The 20,808-nt window shown below is 42.2% G+C and overlaps 1 protein-coding gene across 2 annotated transcripts in view; it reads right to left on the bottom strand.

The window, feature by feature from the left end:
• MED13L (mediator complex subunit 13L) overlaps positions 1–20,808 on the bottom strand; it is a 169,146-nt gene that overhangs the window by 44,881 nt on the left and 103,457 nt on the right. For both annotated transcript variants that reach the window (XM_064393121.1, XM_064393120.1), the window contains 3 exons: positions 2,100–2,245; positions 781–975; positions 205–396 (listed from right to left, as the gene is read on the bottom strand). In XM_064393121.1, the coding sequence (XP_064249191.1) occupies positions 205–396; positions 781–975; positions 2,100–2,245 (533 nt within the window). The remainder of the gene's footprint in view (positions 1–204; positions 397–780; positions 976–2,099; positions 2,246–20,808) is intronic.

Genomic DNA, 20,808 nt, shown 5'->3' on the forward strand with positions numbered 1-20,808 from the left:
AGGAAAGGGAGCTGAACTGAATTCTCACCCTCTTTTGTGTAAAGGGGTGTTCACAGCACTGGCTTCCCTTCACCACAGACCTGCAAAGTCTTCCCCCAGCCCTCCTCCAGTGCCTGCCTTTACCCAGCCCCTGCTCACACATGCACTCCCCAGGAGCTAAGCAAAACCCAGAGTCTGACCCCATCTCCCCAGCCCACTGCTTACCCATAACAGCCTGCTCTGGAGAGGTGGGGGGAGTCAGGGGCATCCCACAGGTACTGACAGGATCCTTCACGCTTCCAAGCCCCTGCTGTCCCACATTTATATGGCCTGCAGCACTGGCAGCGCTCTGTGACACTGGGATGTCACTCTGGGAGATGAGAACAAAGGCTGAAGGATACACCATCCTCACACCCCCTGCAGAGAGATGGAAAACCACAAGTCTTAGACACACCTGATCATATCCAGCAATCACAGCTACTTTCACTAGTTTTCGATGTCAATTTGACAAAACTTATTATCTGAAATACAAAGAGCTAAGGAATTTCCATGCTAATACACATCCAGCCCTGAGTAACCAGTACAGAGCTGAAACAAGTAGCTCAATCCAATGAATAATGGCATGTGGGATACAGGGAGTACAAAAGCTTGAGGCGACAGAACTACTCAGATGTTCTGGTGTCAAGAGAGCTACAAGAGAATATAGGAAAATTATAATGGCTCTTTCTGATTAATTAGATGACTTTTTTTTCCAAATCATGGGGAGGAAAATAATCCTTCAGGCAGAATATTGAAACCTACCAACAATGACTTCAACTGCCACAGGGAAATCGTTGTCATATCCCAGCTCTTCCTCCTCTTTCATGCCTTCCTTTTTCTTCAGCACCATGGGGTAGAAGTACTGCCACTCCTCCATCAGCTTCCGAGTGGCAGGGTCTGACATCTTGTAGGACTGGCCCGTCAGGGTCCCGTTCAAGCCATAAGGACTCACCAGCACTGCAACAGAACAAAGAGCAGCCCTGAAGGACTCAGCAGCACTGCAGGAGAACAAGCAACAGCCCCACAGCAGGGCTGCTCCAGCTCTGCCTCTGCTGCTCTTCCACTGCCTGAGGGCTGAGGGGTCCAGGGAAAGCCACTGCAAAACCCAGTGCAGGTGTGAATCCAAACCTACAGAGCACTGAGCTAACACAGGAGCCCGTGGCAGTCTGGGTTCAGAATTTCCACAGCAAATGAAATTCCAGCAACCCCAGTGTAGTGAAACAGCATTCAGGGATGAGCACTCATGGAAAGAAGAGAGGACAGGGACATTTGAGACTTCTCAGCATTAAAAGGGATAGATAATACATAAAGAAGAGTCATAACAAATAAGGAAAATTACTTGCTTAACAACAGGTATTTCCATTATGACTCAATTTTGCTTTTAGTTGTATTTGATTTGAGTCATGAATTCAGCTCACTGAAATAAAACGTATGACTGAAGTGCCTGAGCCTCTGTCAAAGCTTTACACGTAGACACAAAATGTTTTCAATAAAGCTTCTATAAATTAACATCTCTATAAATGATCATTTCATGTGTCTCTGGGTGGTTTTTTTTTACTCTGTGTTGAACTTTAGTAAAATTCCTTGCTTTAATTGCTTTGAAATTATAATTTCAGATTGTAGTAAAGACAGCATAATGCAATGACTCAAAATTCTTAATGTTTTTATCTTTTTTTTTAGAGCATCACATGAAAACTGCATTATGAATTTACTAAGCCATCAACTTAATTCTGTAAAATTTTAATTTCTTACACTGGCAAAGAAATAGTCACAGATACTTAAAGTTTTTCATTATTTCTGCTACATTTTCACACCCACCCACCCCTTGTTTTTTAAAATAAAGCAGTAAATAATTGCCAATGTATGAATGAAAAGCAGTCCTGAACCAAATAAGCTCAGTATTTGCATCCACATAGGATTCACAGAGAGACCACGTCAGAAAACCACACGTGTGCACTGACTTCCTTAAACACTAAGTCTTTTTACACCGAAATGATTGATTTGTTTGGCATGTAAGGTTGCCACCAATGTGAACAGACAGCAAGTTCTGGAGCAGCATGCCCAGGGCCGAGGCGGGGTACCTTGGAAGGGCGAGGGGGAGGACTGGGCCATGTGGATGTGCTCCTCGGTGATCAGGTAGATGGGCTGGTGCTGCGCGATCTCCACGCTCGTGCACACGTTGCTCTCCCCGTGCAGGAAGAACGTGAAGGCACACGACAAGTGCTCGCTGCAGGAGAGAGGAGACAAAAGGAAACATTTATGGGGTTACTGGGCTCCGGGAGGGAAATTCAGGGCTCGGAGGTCAAGCACACACCCTCCTGTCCTGTTTGAGGCTCTCTGCCTGGACGGTAATCATACAAACAGAGGGATCTGTCACCACACAAATTACTGACAATGTTGGCAGCTGTCTCATCGATGTGTTTTCCTACTTGTTTCATTACAAATAAATGGGACTTTAACCAGAATTCAAGAAATAAAATTGAGTCTTTAGAAATTCTTCAAAGTTCACCCCCAGCAATGAGGTCCAGCTGAAAAGGAACAACAAAGGAAATATGTTTGCATAACATCTAATGAGAATCTTAATTAAAAAATACAAAAGCACGTGAACATTACAGAAAGCTGTCAACAACCTAAGGTGAACAATGCATTTGCCACTGCTGACCCAATTTAACTTGAAATGAACACTATTGAAAATGTTTTCACTTCGTTTTACCCATAGAGTGACTCACACCACAGCAAAGTATTTGCTTAAATATTCCTTGCTACAAAGCCACAAGAAAAAAAGAAAACAAAGCGTATTTCATGTTTTTAATTCTCATTTTAATCAACTAAAAATGTACAGAGCTGCAGTAAGTGTGCAGAGATTTTTCTGTCCAATTCAAGAGCTGTGCACAGTTTTATGGGTGTTGGCTTTGGCACAGGGCCAGCCCTAACGGGACCCGTGTTTTACACACAGCTCTCACTGCCTGCACCAAGAAGAAAAACCAGAGGCAATTACAACCATTTCACCTCAGCTTTAAGTCAACCAACTGCTCTGCTACTGCTGCCAGGTGGTTTTAAACAAGGCACTGATGGGTTAGAACTGGGAGCTGCTCCGATCTCACTAAATCTCTGAATGATTCCACACATTGGGCAGAGGAACTTCTCATCCTGTAGCCCAAGTTACTCTTCTGTGAGCCTCAAATCCTACCACAAAAGAGACCACAAGACAAAGTTCAGCTAAGAAAAATCTGGAGAAAAGGTTACTGAAATGATCAGCAGCAGCCACACTTCCCTGGTGCTGCCATCCACGATTCTGAAGTACTTTGTAACAATAATTCCACTAAATAAAAGGTTTCATTATGTTTCAATTTTCACAAAGGAAAGAAATTTCACTATCTTCAGTGAAGTGGTAAATGAATCCTTAAGTTACATGGGGGGGGAAGGAAGGGAACAGGACATGGGACAAAATGGATCAGACTCCAGGTATTTCTATCCTGCCCCAGAAGAGAAGTAAGTCAATTAATGCAATAAAACCCCCTGAACAGTGGATTTCTGCACATACAAGAAATACAAAATTACTGCAAAGTCCAATCATTTACTCAAAGCCCATTAGCTTCCTTACACAGCATGAACGCCTTTAATATAAAGAAGGCTTTAATAAATAAAAACCCCACGAGAAATCTGGTGTAAGATCAAGTAGGGATAATGTCTGCAGAGAGTTCAGGTGCAGCAGGTCAGCATTTCCAAAGCAGAGGGCAAAGCTCCTGCTCTCTGGTTTTTTCAACTCCTGTCTTTAGGATACACACAGAAACACTGTGGATTCTGCAAGCTTCCTACAGGATTTAACTGTGGGTCTTGCTTGGCTGCTACTGAACTGAAAGGAAAAAATTGGGACTCTCTCCAGTGTCTTGCAAAGTGCTCTGGCAAATCATATGGAATCTTATGCAATACTCACAAATACCCATAAAGACTGTGAGGATAAGGAATACGTGAAATCAGAGCTTGAAAGTGAAAAGATTCATTTGGTTTTTGCATGCCACTAACTTTCAACTGAGAACCACCTAAAAGCAGAATTAGTAATTGAGATGACAGAATTAGATAGCTTCAGACTAAGAGTGCAGACAACTACTTATGGGGGGAAGAGGTGTACAAATACAGTATCAGCCCATTTCTCTTCCCTGAACACCAGATTAAGGATTAACAGTAATGAATGTTACTGCTCACGCCCAGCAATAAGGACTTCATCAGTGAAAGATGGATCATTTCTAGGACTGGGCCCAAATTAAACCATGAATTAAACCATGCCCAGCTCTAGGAAGAGTACAACAAAGCTCACTCAGTCCAGCAGTGCTTTCCCTCAGACCAGAGCTGCTGGCAGAAGCCCCTGTGCCCAGCAGGTTCCTCCTGCCAGACCCCGTGTCCTGCTGCCCTCCCTGACTCCCCCCCAGCTCTGCCAGAGGAGAGGCACAGACACACAAGTGAAGCTCCCTCTGGTGCCAGTCACTGCCATAAGCTCAGCTTTCAAGACCAAAAATAATCAAGATCAAGGTCTGAGAACTTCCTGCAGCCCCCAGGTGAAAGTTGCCTTTAGTAACAAATAAGAATTTGATTTGAGCACACACGGCGGCTGTCCCACTCCGGCATGTGCTCCAGCCCCCTGACATTCCTGCATGCAGCACAGCTCACACCATTCCTGAAATACCAGCCCGAAGAAATCACTCTGGCTACAAATGTGAGCCAGATCTTGGAATAAAATCCAAGTGGAGAAACCTCACCCAGCTCCAAGCAGCCAGCCCTTCACGCAGCCTCAGCACAAGGCTTCACCGGATCCACCACGGAGCTCCACTGCACATTCAACCTGCTCACATCACATAAAGTCCCAAAGCACACAAATTGCTCAGGTCCTCACCAGTCTTCCAAAATTACCAATATCCAGTTTTCCTAGAAGATCCACTTGACTTTGCACCAACAAAAAAACTGAACACAAAATGCAGATCAGACCAGGGTTCCTAAAAACATTCAACACCATGTTCAGACTGATTTTTTATTTTATTTACATTTATTTCAACCCAGTTCAAAAACTGAAGTTGACAGACTTTTGAGAAGCCACTCCACTATCTCTGCAGATTTTTAATCAGTCTCATTTCTGTACTCTTTTTTGATCAGATGATAAAACTATCAGCAACCACCAGGAAGGCACATGAAATTTGTTCCAAATGTTGGAACAACTTGAGCTGCCAGCTCAGGACAAGCACAATAATACAAATATTGCTAATTTTGCACAGCTGTGCTATACATTCACTTTGCACACACTAACAAATTACACCAGGAACAAAGGGCACAGTTTGATTTCTCTGACTCTGTTAATAATAAATTTACTTTATACCTTTAAATTTGAGCCTGTTTTGCCCTTAAAGCGTTTTCTCCCAGTCCATAACTCATGAGCCCATTTTTTCCCCCTCCTCTGCCCAGCTGTAGCAGAGGACAGTGAGTGAACAGTTTTCGTGGGTACCGGGCATTTCAGCCAGTGTCAAACCACAACAGAGTGCAAATCTGTGCCAGTACTCTGCTCACACTATGCAGGAACTCTTTTTTACAGGTACTTTTTCAGAAATGTTTCTGTGCTTTCCTGGTGCCTGACAGCTGCCTTGGTTAGGATGTCATCTCCCCCTGTGGAATGTATGGAACATATACAGAAAATATATTATTTTCAATTCTGGCTGCATGAAAGGTGAGGTGGGAAAAATGTTGAGCCTGCAGCCAGCAGAACACTTTGGCACACACCTTCAGCAATATTGCCACTACATTCACTGAGACTTGTGTGCTAAAATTAAAACAACTGCTTAAATAAAAGGCTTCTATTAACAGAAATACAAAGAAATAGCACTGTCACATAACCTTCTGTAACAAAAGATCTGTGTCCTTTTAAGTATTCCAGTTACTTTTTCTCTGTAACACAGAAAAATCAAGTCTTCACTTTGGCACCTAATCACCTGCAGCTGACATTAGCTGTCTTTCAGGTGCTTCCTCTGGGACCTTAATTACCTCAAATAACTTTTGAGATGCCTAAAAATGTAGCTGAATACCTTGGCAGTGTAATATTTAGGACTTCCCATAAACTGCATGAATGCCAATTCCTCAGTTACTATAAATGACTTAAAGAAAACAACATTACATTACATTTACTTACATATAAACAATCAGATGAGGATTATGAAAACCTGACTACATATAAACTCCACAACACTGGCAGAGAAAGGAGAACAACTGATGATTCAGGTGTTGTTTCCATTTTTTTGGGAAGTTTGGATAAATACCCAATGGAACCTGTGCTGGTCTGCATTCAAACAGTACATGAAAAAAAAGCCAAGATATTGCAATTCCTATCAGAGTTTGGAATGTATGTACTAGTGTATATCTTGTATAAAGTTAAACTGCACCCCACAGATTTCAAAATGTACTACAAATGTAGAAATCAAACAGCCAGGAACAATTCCTTTGGGATTTGGGGACGAAGATGCAATGAAAAAATTAATTAAACACAACTGATTCTTTTTCTTATTAGAGGTTTATTAAAAACAATAGTTTTATGGTATGAATTTTATCCTTCTCATTTTAAGGACTTGAAACCATTCCCTGAAAACCTCTTGCTGCCATGCAGTGCACAGTGTCTAAGCCTCCTTTGTCCCAAACACTGCAACCTCCTGACACACCTGGAAAGTGCAGTTGGGAGCCAGATGCCAGGACTGACACTAAAGGTTCCTTAGAAAAACACAGTGAAAATTTAAGAATCCTATATTTATACATATCTATCCTATTTTTAAAAAATTTCATGGCTGAGCATTTTTAAATACTTATTTCTCCCCAGAGGAGCTTGAGCTCCCATACTCTGCCCTCCAGGCTGCAGACAACCTCTTGTTTCTCCTTTACTTTGTAAGCAATTGTCCACAAAGCCACTGACTGTGTATGATTAATTGCATTTTCTGACCAATAAATTGTACAGCGGCTTTAATTCTCCTCAAAGTTAAGACTGGGATCTGAAAGCCTTCAAATCACAGTTACCCCAAAATAGCTTCATCAAGTCTGATGTCAGAAAAGAGGCAGCAGCAAGGCACAGGCATTAGGAAAACTGTCAAATCACTTGTTTGATGAGGACTACAAAAAAGAGCGCACCAAAAGGCAAATTTGAAACAGAAAAGTAAGTAAGAGCAAAATAAAATCCTTTCCCTTAAGGTTGCTAAAGCAACAGGACAGGAGCAGGTCACAGTGGGGTTTGGGCAGGAGATGGCAGCACCTGGACACCCCTACACCAATAACACTCCAACACCGCAGCAAATTAACAGTCCAGTACGTAAATCACCTCTTCTCAAATATTCTGGAAATAAATATCCCCAGAGAAGCCTGGACTTGAACAAGCTCCCACTGAGGGAGGAGAAGAAAGGCTGCCTGCTTTGGTTTGAGAGAAGGCAGAGCCTCAGTGCCAGTGCAGAGTGGCTCTAAATGTGGCAGTGCCCAGTCAGGCACTCGAGGGCAGGGATGCCCTCCCAGAGCACCCAGATCCTCCAGGACACACCATGGTCCAGCAGGAGCTGCAGGGCCCTGCCAGGCCACTGTGGCACCAGGGAAAGCTTCCTCACACACGCTGAGAGAGCAGAGGAGCACCTGGAGCAGCAAACAAAAAAGGCCAGGCCATTTTCTGGCCCTTAGGGGAAATCACACCTTCAAAACCACAACTAAAGACAGAAGGAAAGCATTCCAGGCATGAGACAATTCCAGAGTTTTCTGGACACCACAGCCTCCCAAGAGCACCCAGCCCCCATTTCTGCACCAGCATGGAGCCCCCACAGCCAGGTTCTCTCTGCTGTGGCCCCAGACACAGATCCACACTGAAATTTGGAAACACCAGCCTGGAGCCTGCTTGGGGCTCTGTAACTCCACACATCAATCCCTGGGAAGCAAGGACTCCCTGCCCAACTGCATCCAGAATTCCCTGTGTGCTGGAACCAGAGCAGGGCTGAGGGCTGACACTGCCCAGCAGCTGGAGCTTGTCCCAAGGCCAGTGAACACCCAGCTGAAACCAGCTGGGCAATTACTGCACTGTATCACAGCACCTGGAACAACTTTTCTTCAGGCGAACACACTGCTGGCTCATGAACAAGGGAAACTGATGTCTGGTTACACATCTCTGCCCAAAGTCACTACTTTTTGTGTGGCACAGAATAAAAATGCAGGAGGCCAAGCTGCAGATTAAATCACATTGCTTTGGCAATGACTCCTTGTCTCTTGATTTTGTTATCTCTTTCTCTCCCCCAACTCAAAGAAATGAAAAGAAGAGCAGGGAACAGAACATCAGCTCCCACAACTACCAGATCTTTGATAATGGTATCTATAAGTCCATTTGTTGTCTCACATATTTGGTTGGATTTTTAAAAAAAATGTATGAGATGCAGAGACAGAAACTTTGTATATGTATGACTTGCCTTTAATGTTTTTCCAGTAGTGAAGTAAAGCACTAAGATAACAGTTTCACAATGCAGCGACCATTTAGATAACATTATCTAAACACTTGCTGTGTTACAGAATTATTGTCTCAACACTGCCTCGGCTGTCACCAGCAAAGCCCTTGCCAAGGCCGACACACACCTCCCTAGCAGGATTCCCTCCCTGATCCCATCCCCAGTACCCTGTGTATAAATGTTTGCACAGGGTGAGCTGCCAGCCTGGGGGACACGGGGGTTATTCCTCCAATGCATCCATCACTCTGCAGTGTGACAGGGTAAGAAAGCAGTACCTGCACGAGTCCAGGAGAAATGCTGCACATCCCACCAGCCCATTCTGAGCAGTAATTCCATTGCAGGATCACTTGGAACAAGACCCACAGCAAGTCTGTGCTGGAGGCAAGGTCACGTCCAGCGTCCGTAACCTTCGATGGGAACATGGGACAAACTGCTCCCATTTCCTACCCTGCCTTATCCTGATGTCTCAGGCTGGGAGAGCTCCAGGTTTGGGATTTTTGGCGATGCAGAACAGCAGAACAGGTTTGACCGTGAGTAAACACCACAGTGACAGTGTTCCTGCTGAGGAGTTAGCACCATAGGGAAGCAGAGCTTCACCCCACAGCTCCTGCAGGGAGGAACAGGTTCTGCAGCAACAGCCATCCCATGCTTGCTCTGGAAACTACACATAGAAATAAGCATATTTTTACACTGTATTGAAGCAGTGTTCAGTATTTGATCTCGTGGATCTCTGAAATAAAATTTCTGCAGTGAAATCCCAGTGAACATTCCTCCCTTGGCAGAGGGATGGTGATGGATGCAGTCAGGACTGTACCACACCATGTAGCTCGAGGCACTGAGGATTACTGAGTCCATTATTTGTTACATTTGTGCCACACTTCAGAGCAGTACTGATTTAGAACTGCAACTATTTTGAATTATTTAAGATGTCAGTACCAAAAAGTGATTCTGCAAGTTTATTATAATCATTATGAATTAAAATTCATTGTGATGAGACTCTGGATCCTGCCCTATTTAGAAAACACTGAAGTTGCTGTGACCATATTTCTACTGTACTACAGGATATAGACTTTAAAATACTATATAAATGCATACCAAAAAAGAAACATGGAGGTTATTAAAGTTATTTTCAGGTTAATGCCAAAACAAACACCTATTTTTCACTGGAAATTTTGAGCTTTTTAAGATATATGTCCTTAGGAATCAGGAACTTGCTTATATCTGTACCAGCATTACCAGGTATTCTAAAAACAATAGCACCAGCTGGTGAAAACTACAAAATGGATTATAATTAACTTAGAAGATTGTCAGAATGGATGCAGTATTTCTTGCTTTAGCATACTCAAAATACCAACACATCAGGAAAAATTGCATATAAAGCTTCTAAAATCCCTGCTGTTATCACCCTCCTGCCATCTCTCTCTCTGTCTGAAGCACTGTGTTTCCACACAGGGTCTGAAATGGGTCCTTTGGAAAACTGATTTCCATGAAAGATCTGATACCCTTTCAAACAAGAATGCAGGCAGATAAGCTCATATATTCAATGTGCCCCATAAGTAATTCATGGCACATGAATAAGTTACATGTTAGTTCTATGTGGAATCTCCCCAAAAGCCCTCTTTTTGTGCTGTTAGTCTCAGCATTTCTTAAATACCATCCAGGCCTCAGAACTGTCATGAGCAGTTGTGCTCTGGAGATCAGGACTGAAAAAATCCTTTTGAATATTAATAACCCCAAACTCCAGCACGAGCCTGACGAGCGCTGATGGAGGTTCGCCAACCAACTATTGCCTTTTTTTTCAGCCTAAGGCATAAACTGACCTTTCCTTAACAGCTCGGCCCTGCAAAGTTTAAATGCTGGGTTCCCTTAAATTGAAGCTTTCTGTGGCAGTTTTATCTCAGATAACACAGCTATCAGTTACTCTGGCTCACAGCTCCAGCCGGATGGTTGACTGGCACAGTCAAAATGATTTGTCTGTGGGTCACAGACCCAAACAGAGCTGAAGCTTTAAAAAAAGACTTCACTCTATCCCTCATAAAAGGGTAAAAATGTTGTCCTTTCTAGTAAGGTTTGTGTTGCACACTGGCCATCAGTGGGCAGTTAACTTTATCCAAATTAAGTCAGCTCAGTTTTCAGTCTCACACCTGAACTGCAGGAGTTGTGTGTGAAGTCAGTGATGAAATCATCTTCAGCAGAGAAACAAAAAGAGTATTTAACACTCAGGTATGGGGGAGTATCAAACCACATTTATGTTGGGAGCTTCATTTTAATAAATTAATGTTGCTCTAGGAGTAAAGCCACAAGTCATTAGTGGTCCCTTAGTAATTGCTTCAGACAATTCCTTACTTTAATATGTCCTTGTAGCACAGATTCACTCAAAGCCACAGCTGAGTTTGTCACCAGTATTTGCTCTGTGCTCTACTGGATTCAAAACTGCACATTTAAAAAGAGCATCAACATGGAATACCACAGAAATTTATCTGTAACAAATTATCAAAAATTACCTAAATCCTGTCTTGACTTCTATCACAATTAGCTCTGAAAGCTAGAAATTCAATGTATCTGATAGTCTGTTTTGGCTTGAAATGGCTTTGATCTCAACAGCCATTTGTCAGAAATAACTGCTCTGAAACCCCTGTAAGCTGAATGAACAGAATGAACACTGTGCCATGGATAAGCATTGCTGTGTGTTTACAGGGCTGCTCTGTTATTATGGAGGCAGAGTCTGAAAGGTCACGTTATTTGTTTATGTAACACACGGTGGTGTTCTTACAAATAACAGCTCTGAGTTCATCAGAAACAAACATTCCCTCACCTGGGAACACCGAGCTGGAACAACTGCCCAGTGCTCTGCAGACCAGGCTAGGGAGACCTAAAAAAATTAAAAATATGGGAAGAAAACCAGCTGTCAATGCTCTACAAGAACACTGACTAGCAGGTGTGAGGTAGAAAGGGAAATAAAACATGAACATCACATCATTCTCAGACTGCTCACAGCATGGGGAAGAAAGTGAAGCAGCCACTGACACTTGGTTCTACTTGCCCCACATGTTTAAATTAGGGAGGGGTTGTGTGAAGCTTCAAAATTATTTTCTCCAAATTCTTTCAAGATAATTAGTTCTACACAAATCCTAAAAATGAAGCTCCAAATTAATGCAAACTAAAATGCCACAAAAGAAAAGATGCATGTTTCTTACAATCAAAGACCTAATTTTCTCACAAGCAGCCAGGCTTCTCTCCCTGCTTTGTAAGTTAAGCAGCACTGGCATGGTAACAGTGCCCAGTAATTCACAAGTTAACAGACACCACAATTCATTTGCTGTCTCCCAATTTAAATTCCTGCAGTCTCAGTCACAGGGATGCTCTCCAGACGTGCACACAGGCTCTGCCACCACAGCCAGAGGCAGAGCACAGCCCGGGTGCTCCTGCCCAGTCTGAGCTGTAGAAATAAAGCCCAGCCCATCCGAGGCTCCTCCTCAGCTCTGCACGGCCAGCACTGCCTTGTTTTTCCTGCCTGCTAATGTAGGTTAATGCACCCTTCTCCCCTTCACCCATGGAGGCTGAGCTATTATCTAAAGTAGCATTATATTAGATTAAGGCCATTCAGAAAAGAGATTCCTGGAAAAAAAGACAGCAAACCAAAGAGGAAGAAGGGCCACACGTCCCTTTCTTGTTTTCATTAAGTTCATTCCACATGAAATTAAATTTATTGGTTTCATTCACAAAGCAAGTACATCAACAGGGGGAACTGTGGTTACCCAGGTTGTTCAACACAGAAATAATAATAAGAATATTGTTCTCAAAATCTCAAAACTATTAATGCCGTTTTGATTTGTGCTGCTTACTGTGGGCTCCCCAAGGGAAAAGGAGAAGTAAAGCATTTTATTGTGAGTTTTATGTCACAGATTCACACAACCTTTAAAAAGAAATTCAGACTCTCCAGGCATTAAATCCCTGTACCCACTCTCCAGTGTGAGCAAAGTTTAGTTTTTTGGGCAGGAGATCACCAGAACTGGGAGCTCTCCAGTGAGGAAGCAGCCCTGCTCTGAGAATGTGGGAGCTGGGGACCTTCAGAAGTGGCAACTGGAAACAGGACTTGTAAGTGCTGCAAGACTTGATCCCTCTCTAAATTAATTTCTTCCCACAAACCAAATCTTCTGATTTCTTTACATGATTATAAATCTATAATAGCAATTCAGGTATTTTCAATTACAGAACACAAAGAGAGGTGAATCCTGATGGAGAGCTTTAATATTCCCAGGACTCACAGCTGAGCCCTTAAATGTGACAGGACAACAGCACTACTGCAAAATGGAAGGAAAAAATGCTCAACTATACCCTGATAAAATTAAACAAAAAACCAAATGCCCTCACCCCCAAATGACAAACAAAGTCAAGAGCCTAAATCTCGCCACATTTCCTCACACAGCACACCTTGCTCAAGCACCAAGGACCAAGCATAAAATGCCCTTCACACTTCTATGGAAGAGCACAAGGTTTAATGAGCTACACAGAACAAAGTTTTAAGGGATATCAACCTCGTTTTACAGCATGGTCTAGGAGAAAATTTGTTCTCCTTTGCTGTGTGGTGTGCAAAAGAGCCTGCAAAGGCTGTAAACACCTCCTGATGCACACTGAAATTCTGCTGTAAGCCTGCTGCCAGCTGTCCTTTAGGAGGATGGCTGCACAAAATTATTTCACATGCGTCCATTATGCAGCATGATCACAATTAATGGAATAAATTTTATGATTCAAAACAAATTAAGCAACATGTAGAAAATTCAAAAACCATGAAAAATGCATTAATTTATTCATTGCCATGCATTTGTGATCTTTCCACTTTTGGAGTACGGTTTAATTGACTAGTTTAGAGACCAATTAATCCCTTTACATTTAAGTCAATCACTGAATCCTCTCCAAATAATTTAGCTCCTACATGCTGCCTCCCATTTGATGTCCCTGGAGAGTGACTGCAGTTGAAACAGGTGGCACACAAATCACATTTAGCAATGGAGAAAGAACTGCACTAGCAGGGACACAAAGCATTAAAGATGCACAATTCAGTCAACCATGTTCACTCTCTGATCTCCACTACTCCAGCTCCCAGTCACATCCTGAATATTTGGGGAGCTTCAAATGACAATTGCAGGTCACACATAATTATTTTTTGTTACTTTCTAGTCCTCACCTACCTACTGCTCCTCTCTTCATTTTTTTTACAAGGCACATGGAAATAATTCAGTGTCAAAGATAGGGAGAGATGGATTTTCACCAAGGGAATCATTCCTCAGGTGGGGAACAGAGGTACTGGACACCAAACCAGTAACCTCCAGCATCACAATCCTAAGAGGAGGAAAAAAATCCCAACATATTGAGGTTTCTTTCCTATTAAAACCATTCACAATCTCACTAATATTGGAATTGGACAGAACATTTTATTGTCTCACAAAATGACACCTTAAAAGGTATCAGAATGAAGGTAGAATTTTTCTATTTAAACAATAAAGTAAATCTGAAAATGAACCAGGGACTTCACCCCTTCTATAAGGTGCTCAACCAAGAAAAAAAGCTTGAAAAGAAAAATTATTTCAAATAAGCTAAAAAAAAGCTCCTGAAACCACATTAAGCTCAAGTAGAAATGAAAGTATTATTTTTGTACAAAAGTCCAAAGCTTGTTGCATTTTAAACATTTACAATAGACAAATAATAAACAAATTATCTGAAACCTAAAGAAAGTATGTTCCAAGAACATGATTTATGAAAAATCATGAGAAGGAAAAATAATTGTTCTCATATCAAATGTAAGATTATGTGTTTTCAGTTCCACCCAGTAATCTTATAATATAAATTATTTTCTGCCTCATTTTCCTCTTGAATTAAGAACAAGTTTCTGTCAGAAAATTAAAAAAACCACAACCCCACCACTGCAGAAAACATTTCTGTAGTGAAAAGCATTTTACAGAAATGCCTGAAATACCAATTCTGTGTCTTGGCAGAACTGAAACTCCACCCAAGTGAGCGAAGCAGACAGAGCTCTGTGGCCAGCACCCACCCACCGTGGGCCACTGACACAGAGTGACCCCCAGGGAAAGGGAAACCAGGATCTCTATCCATGCCCCACCTCCAGCAGCTCCTGATTTCTCCCTCCTGAGACCTGTGGGAGCTTTGTGCAGCCCTGACTGGGCTCAGCCCTGCAAACCCAGGGGCTGTGCCCTGGCCTGTGCTGCCAGAGTGCTGACTCAGGATCTCTGCCAGGCCAAACAATTCCTGAGGCAGGAATGTGCTGCAGCCCTGCTGTGTGCTCAATTCTCACCCACGGACACAACTCAGTGCTTCAAACTTTCAGGCTTGTTTTGTGCTGCTGCCTGTGCTGGTGGCACAGGTTTGTTTGATGTTCAGAATGACTTCAACCCAAACATGGAAATAAAATTAAAGAAATTGCTCTAAAAGCTGGATTAGCTTATTAATTACCAGGCAGAAATGACCCTGCTCTGCCGTGTGTAATGCCCAGCACCAGTGCACAGTGCAAACCCACATGCAGACAGCATGCAGGGGAAAAAACACACAGCTTACCCTGATCTTCCAACCACAGCTCTTCTCAGCAGACTCAGCACTGGAAGGGAATGTACCCACAAGGAAAAGCTGAGCTCCATAAACCCAGATGTTAAAAGGTAAAGCAGCCATGCTTATGTGGACTCCAGTGTTCAAACTGTTCAAGTTCACAAAACTTAGCTCTGACAACTCCTAAAACATCATTATACCTAACAGGTCACCGAGATTTGGCAGGATTTTCCTCAAGGTCAAACATTCTCTTCAGGCTTTCAATGAAATACTGTTAATTTCTGACTAAATTATAGAGTGAAAGAAAAGCAAATAACCTCTTCCCAATTCTGGTTCTTCCTCCTCAACCTGGTCACTTGACAGGCTGCCAAAATTTCTGGACATTCAAACTCCAGTGTGTGCTACAGCTATGACTGTTACCATCCTATTCCTGAAGGTTCCAGGAACAGAGAAAACAGAGGACTTAGCAGTGAGCATGGGAGAAGAGAAATGAGTTAGACTGAAATCACAGTGATACCCCTCAGTGTAGTCTGCACCTTCAGGATCCAAATTTTTCCTGTCTAGCCCAGAGAAACTGTCCTACACTACAATTAATAAATGGAACAACAAGAAAAGGAATTTTATATCCATTTCCTCTCCTCTTTTTTAACATCAACAAGAGTCTCTGGTGGCTCTTCAAACGTTGTCTCTGTGTTGGCACATCCTCCCCTCTGTGCTGTGGACCACTGTTCTGTGCCACATGCAGCCTTACCCCATCCTCAATCTGCTCTCCAGGGAGATCTACCAGCCCTGAGCTGCACCCACCTCTGCTCCAAAGGGAAGACAGCTGAAAGCAGAAAACAGAAATTTTTGGTAACACTGAATAGCTCTTTTTCACTCCAGGCACCTGAAGACAGGCTGAGTCTTCACAATGTTGTGTTTACCTGACCTGTGAAAGAGGAGGTGGCTTCCTTTTGAAAATATTCTGGTAAACGGTGGGACTGGTCACCAGCCTGATCTCTATCAGGAAACACGAGCAGGTTTTTGGGAGTGTGAGCACAAAAAGCTGCAAAATCTCAGCACTGTTCCCACAGAGATGTCAGGCATCTGTACGCAGGCCTGGCTCAGGCTCCCTGGTTTCAGCACAATCAGCTACTGCAGGAGATATACTGACAATTCCAGAAACAAGGACATGCAAATGCAGGTGAGCAGAGAGGAAAGTCAGAGTGAAGGTTATTTATAGTGCATGGTCTTTTGTGTGGAATTGGTTGGAAATGCTAAGACTGAAGATGAATGAAGTAAAAAACATGTAAATTATTCCCCTTTTTCCTCAGTACCCAGGCTGCCCACCCAATCTACCCATCAGCGAAACAAAAGCCTTCTTTGTTGATGCTCAGCGACTTATTCAAAACTCCCAGTGTAAAATGAGATGTTTCAGGTGCTGCAGAAGGTCTTGAGAAGCAGAGATACCATTAGTTACTGATGGCAGTGGCTACATCACACAAAAAGGTACCACCGAGGTCCTTTATTCTGTTTCAGAAACTTCCCTGACCTCACTGTCCTGGCAATGGCAGAACTGGCCTAGGGACATGTCCTTATCAAGAGAATGGCAGCAAGGCCAAGGCCACACTTGCATTTCATTCCAGAATTGAAGTCTAATGTGTAAGAAGAAATTGTTCCCCCAAAAATCCACAGATTTAATAGCAAATGGCCAAAATATGACAAGAATGCTTAAAAGTGGCACAAGCATCACCCTAAAAGAGTATTTTCTTAGCCCTGATTTTATCTAAAATTATTTTTAAAGGAATTAATCAGCAAGAGAAGATTCTCTTAGCAGTCCACTGAGAAAAAAAAATTCTGAATGGATCTGACACTTTCTGGGCAGGCAGAAAACACAGCCTGTAAAATAGACTACCGAGTTAAGGAGACACAGAACAAAGGAAAATACTAAGCTTGTAAAATATGTTTATTTTTAGAGAGGGAAACATCAAGATGCTTACTCTGGAAAGTGGAGTACAGTAGTTTTGTTTGTGGGGGTTTGCCGTGTTTGGGTTTTTTTGAGGTATAGGTACTGTGAATGTAGATTCAGACTAAGTCAAGGGTTTGCTGCAAAGAAAATCACAGGAGTGCTTTACATCCAAGAGCAGGGAATGTGTCATGAGCTATAAAGGATCTGCTGCTCTCCTGCTGGGAGCTCTCCTTGTTCCACACACCGTGCCTACAGTTACATCTTATTTTGTTACTCCCTCAAAGAACAGACTGCAGAAAGCACATCCCTGGGAACTGCACCTTCCTTTCTGGCAGAGAAGACAAAATAAACAATCCCACTGTAGCACCTCTTGTGTCACTGATGGAATTGCCTGTTTGTATTTTAAACAGCACTGGCATAACAGAAATTAAAACTGCTTTAAATAACAATGTAGTCCAGTAAGCCCAACAACAGTGTAAACAAAAGGTTTTGAATGTCCTAATTCAATATTTAGCAATGAACAACTTTCCAAATACCTACACAAAGCAGAGAAATGCCACTTCCAACTATCAGTATTTTGCAACTTCCTATATACAGCAATAAATCCACATAATGGAAACATGAGGAAAAATACTACTGCTCCTGGATGAGAGAAGCTAGAGACAAATCAGTTTAAAGAAAGCACCTGAACAACTGGCTTACGAAATGTTTTCTAAGAAACAACATGTCCTGTTTCAGCAAAAAAAAAAAAAAAGTTCTGCCATCATTCTACATTCAACAAAATGACTGCAAATTAGGAGTCAAAAAGGTAAAACAAAAACAAGACTCTAAAATTTCTCATTAAGTTAAGATGCTACAGTAAGCAATGAAGCAAAATGCCCAAATGAAAGAAAATGTTTTTTGTTCCCTCTCATCCTGTTTCAAGAACAAATCCAAAAGCAGGTGTAGGAAATCACTCTTTAGGTACCTCCATAAAGTTACATTCATGCTGTCTAAGTGCCCCAAGGCAGAGATAACGGCCTTGGTGCAGGAATCTCTCCAGGACGTGGCCCACACTGCGGACAGGAACACGGACAAGCAATGAACAGCCTCACAGAGGATTTGCTTCAGCTCTGCTCCCACTGCAGCACTGGCTGCCAACACTGACCAGCTGACAGGGCAAGGCTGTCACCTCTCAGGTGTCTGTGTTCTTGGCACTTAGAGCAGACTGAAACATTAGCACAACCCAATAAATGCATAAAAATCTGTTCCTTCATTAGTTTTCACTGGAGCAGGACTCCACCAGAATCAAATTCCTACCCCTGGAAGAGAAAAGGCTGAGTACATGAATGAATGAACTCAAAGAATTTCTACAAAAACAGAGGATTGGCACTTTAATGAGATAAATGAGAGCCTTGAAGGGCAGGCTGGATGATTAAAAGACTGGAGCTGGGAAAGGAAATTGATTTATATTCTCATGTCATCAATGTAACTTCTGGTCAAACACAACCATTTAGACTTAGGTACACAACTCCATCTACATTTTTCTGTGAAATGGACTTTATTAAGCAACTTCATAAAGTCCCTAGAGAACTCAAATGAAGCAAAAACAAACCAAGGAGCAAAACATTGATGATCTGGAGGAAGCAAAAGATCACACACCATGTCCCAAGCACAAACGAGCAGAAGCAGCAGTGCAGCAGCTTGAAGTTATGAAATGTTATTGTGCTTCCATCATCAGCGACAGAATTTGACAGGAATCACTCAAACTTCAAAAAGAAGGGAAGGCCCTCATGCCCAACACAGCCCCCCAGCTATATTACCCAGAGGCAAGAGGGATTTCACACCCTCTTGGTACTCCAGTGGTCTGAAGATCCAAGTACCTACATTTCTTATGCATTCTGTGAACTACATCTTCCCTCTTTCACACACTAAGACATTTTTAAGACATGCTTTCAGAGGAAAAAAAAAATCACTGAGAGTACCAAAGAACACAGTCCTTATGTAAAAATTAAGTGTAAAGATATAATTTATCAACATTAAAACCCATCAAGTGAGAGGTTTTGTCACACTGGCCAATAATCCCTAAGTGACAGAAGCTGTGAACATTTTCTATTCAGCTGGCCAGCAATTTGCAGCAAGTACCAGCAATGAGACAATTTGTTTCTGTCTGCATCAGAATCACACACAAATTGCTAACATCATATAAAAAAGCTACATTTTTGTATTTTACAGAAATGGAACTTTCAACAGGTATCTGCTAGAGGAAGACACATTTCCATGCTGGAAATGGAATGACGTGTTTATGAAATTACTTTTGTACACCTTCAGCTTCAAAGGGAGATCTGCATCCAAAATCCAGCAGGAATCTCCTGTTGTTTTACCCCAGCAGGAGTAAGGCATAAGTTCTGTAATGGCTGGAAACTGTCAGCTAAATGTGCCATGGATCCTTCTACAAGGAAGCCTGAGTGCATAGTGATGGAACATGATATTCTCATTTCAATCACACAACCAGTCCTGCACCAAGCTTCCAGGGAAGCTGTTCCTTCTGGGACTCCTAATAATATCCAGAGTGACTTCAGAGATTCACAAGCAGCTCCTCTCATTCCAGACTTCTTGTCACTTCTGACTCATTTCACTGATTTCTTCTTGGGGAAAAAAGCCCCACAAAAACATCAAGAGAACAAATACAATGACCCAGCTTAAGCTGAGATGAGCATGGAACACTTCAGGAGGCTTTTTAGGTGTAAAAATTCTACCAAAGCACAGCCAGCCCTTGAGAACATTTGCTGATGAAAGGAGCAGAGCTCCCACCTGTCTTCCTACAGACACAACGATGCTGGCAAAAGCTCCACTGGAAATTAAACTCTATAACCCAAGAGTTCTCTTCTTCTGTTAATACAGCTTTTAAAGACCTGCTTTAAACTGTTAGAATACAGTATTTTTGCAAATTTAAGCTACACCAAAATCAGACAGGTTTGGTGGTTTTCATTTCTTCATAAACCCTAAGTAGAGAGAGATTTTTCAGTACTCCTACTTGTTGGGTCACTGCAGTCAGCATCTGAGCTGGGAAGGGTGAAGTGCTGCTGAAAGCAAGACATCTGTCTTAGGGTTTTAAACACCTTGTCAGGGGTTTAAAATAAAAAAAAATGCATACACTGATCCTACAGAGAACAAGTGAACTGTAAGGATAAGTTCAGCCAAGTGAGAAAATACATTTTCTGGATTCCATACAGCTTCATTTTTTTCTTAACCAAACAATACCAAGATTCTCAAAGTACCTAAAAACAAGTGTCTCATGAGAACTTTGCAGTTAACTGTGTTTTTCCTCACAATTTTTCCTTCTGTAACATAAAGGCTGATGATAAGTAGTGCAATAGCAATCGAAGCTAGCCCTGAAATTTCCATTTCTAAACCTCTCTCCATAAAGCGGAAAGGATTTCAATTTTCCAACAGCCATCGGAATTCAGAGGAGCAGGAAGGGGGGGAAAATCATTCCAGAAAGATGCCAAATTTTGTCACACGTGGAAGTCTGAATGAAATCTAAATCTAGGAAAATTATTTAGAGAGAAGACACAGTATGTTTTTGTATAAAACTACCCAGATTGAATACCAAGGTAAGACACTGCCAGCAAATGGCTTTAGCAGGTTCTGTTTTTCTTGTGTTGGGATCAGTTCATGAGCTGAGCACAAGGGAAGACTTCCTTCAGGGTTGAAAGGGTAATTTAGTTTCTATGGTCCATTAATTTCTTGGCTTCTTTCCCCAGCCTGCTCATTAGTGTGAAGTGTGGTGACGAGGTTTAG

Source organism: Passer domesticus, chromosome 17 (assembly GCF_036417665.1).
Source record: "Passer domesticus isolate bPasDom1 chromosome 17, bPasDom1.hap1, whole genome shotgun sequence".
Taxonomy (NCBI): Eukaryota; Metazoa; Chordata; class Aves; order Passeriformes; family Passeridae; genus Passer; species Passer domesticus.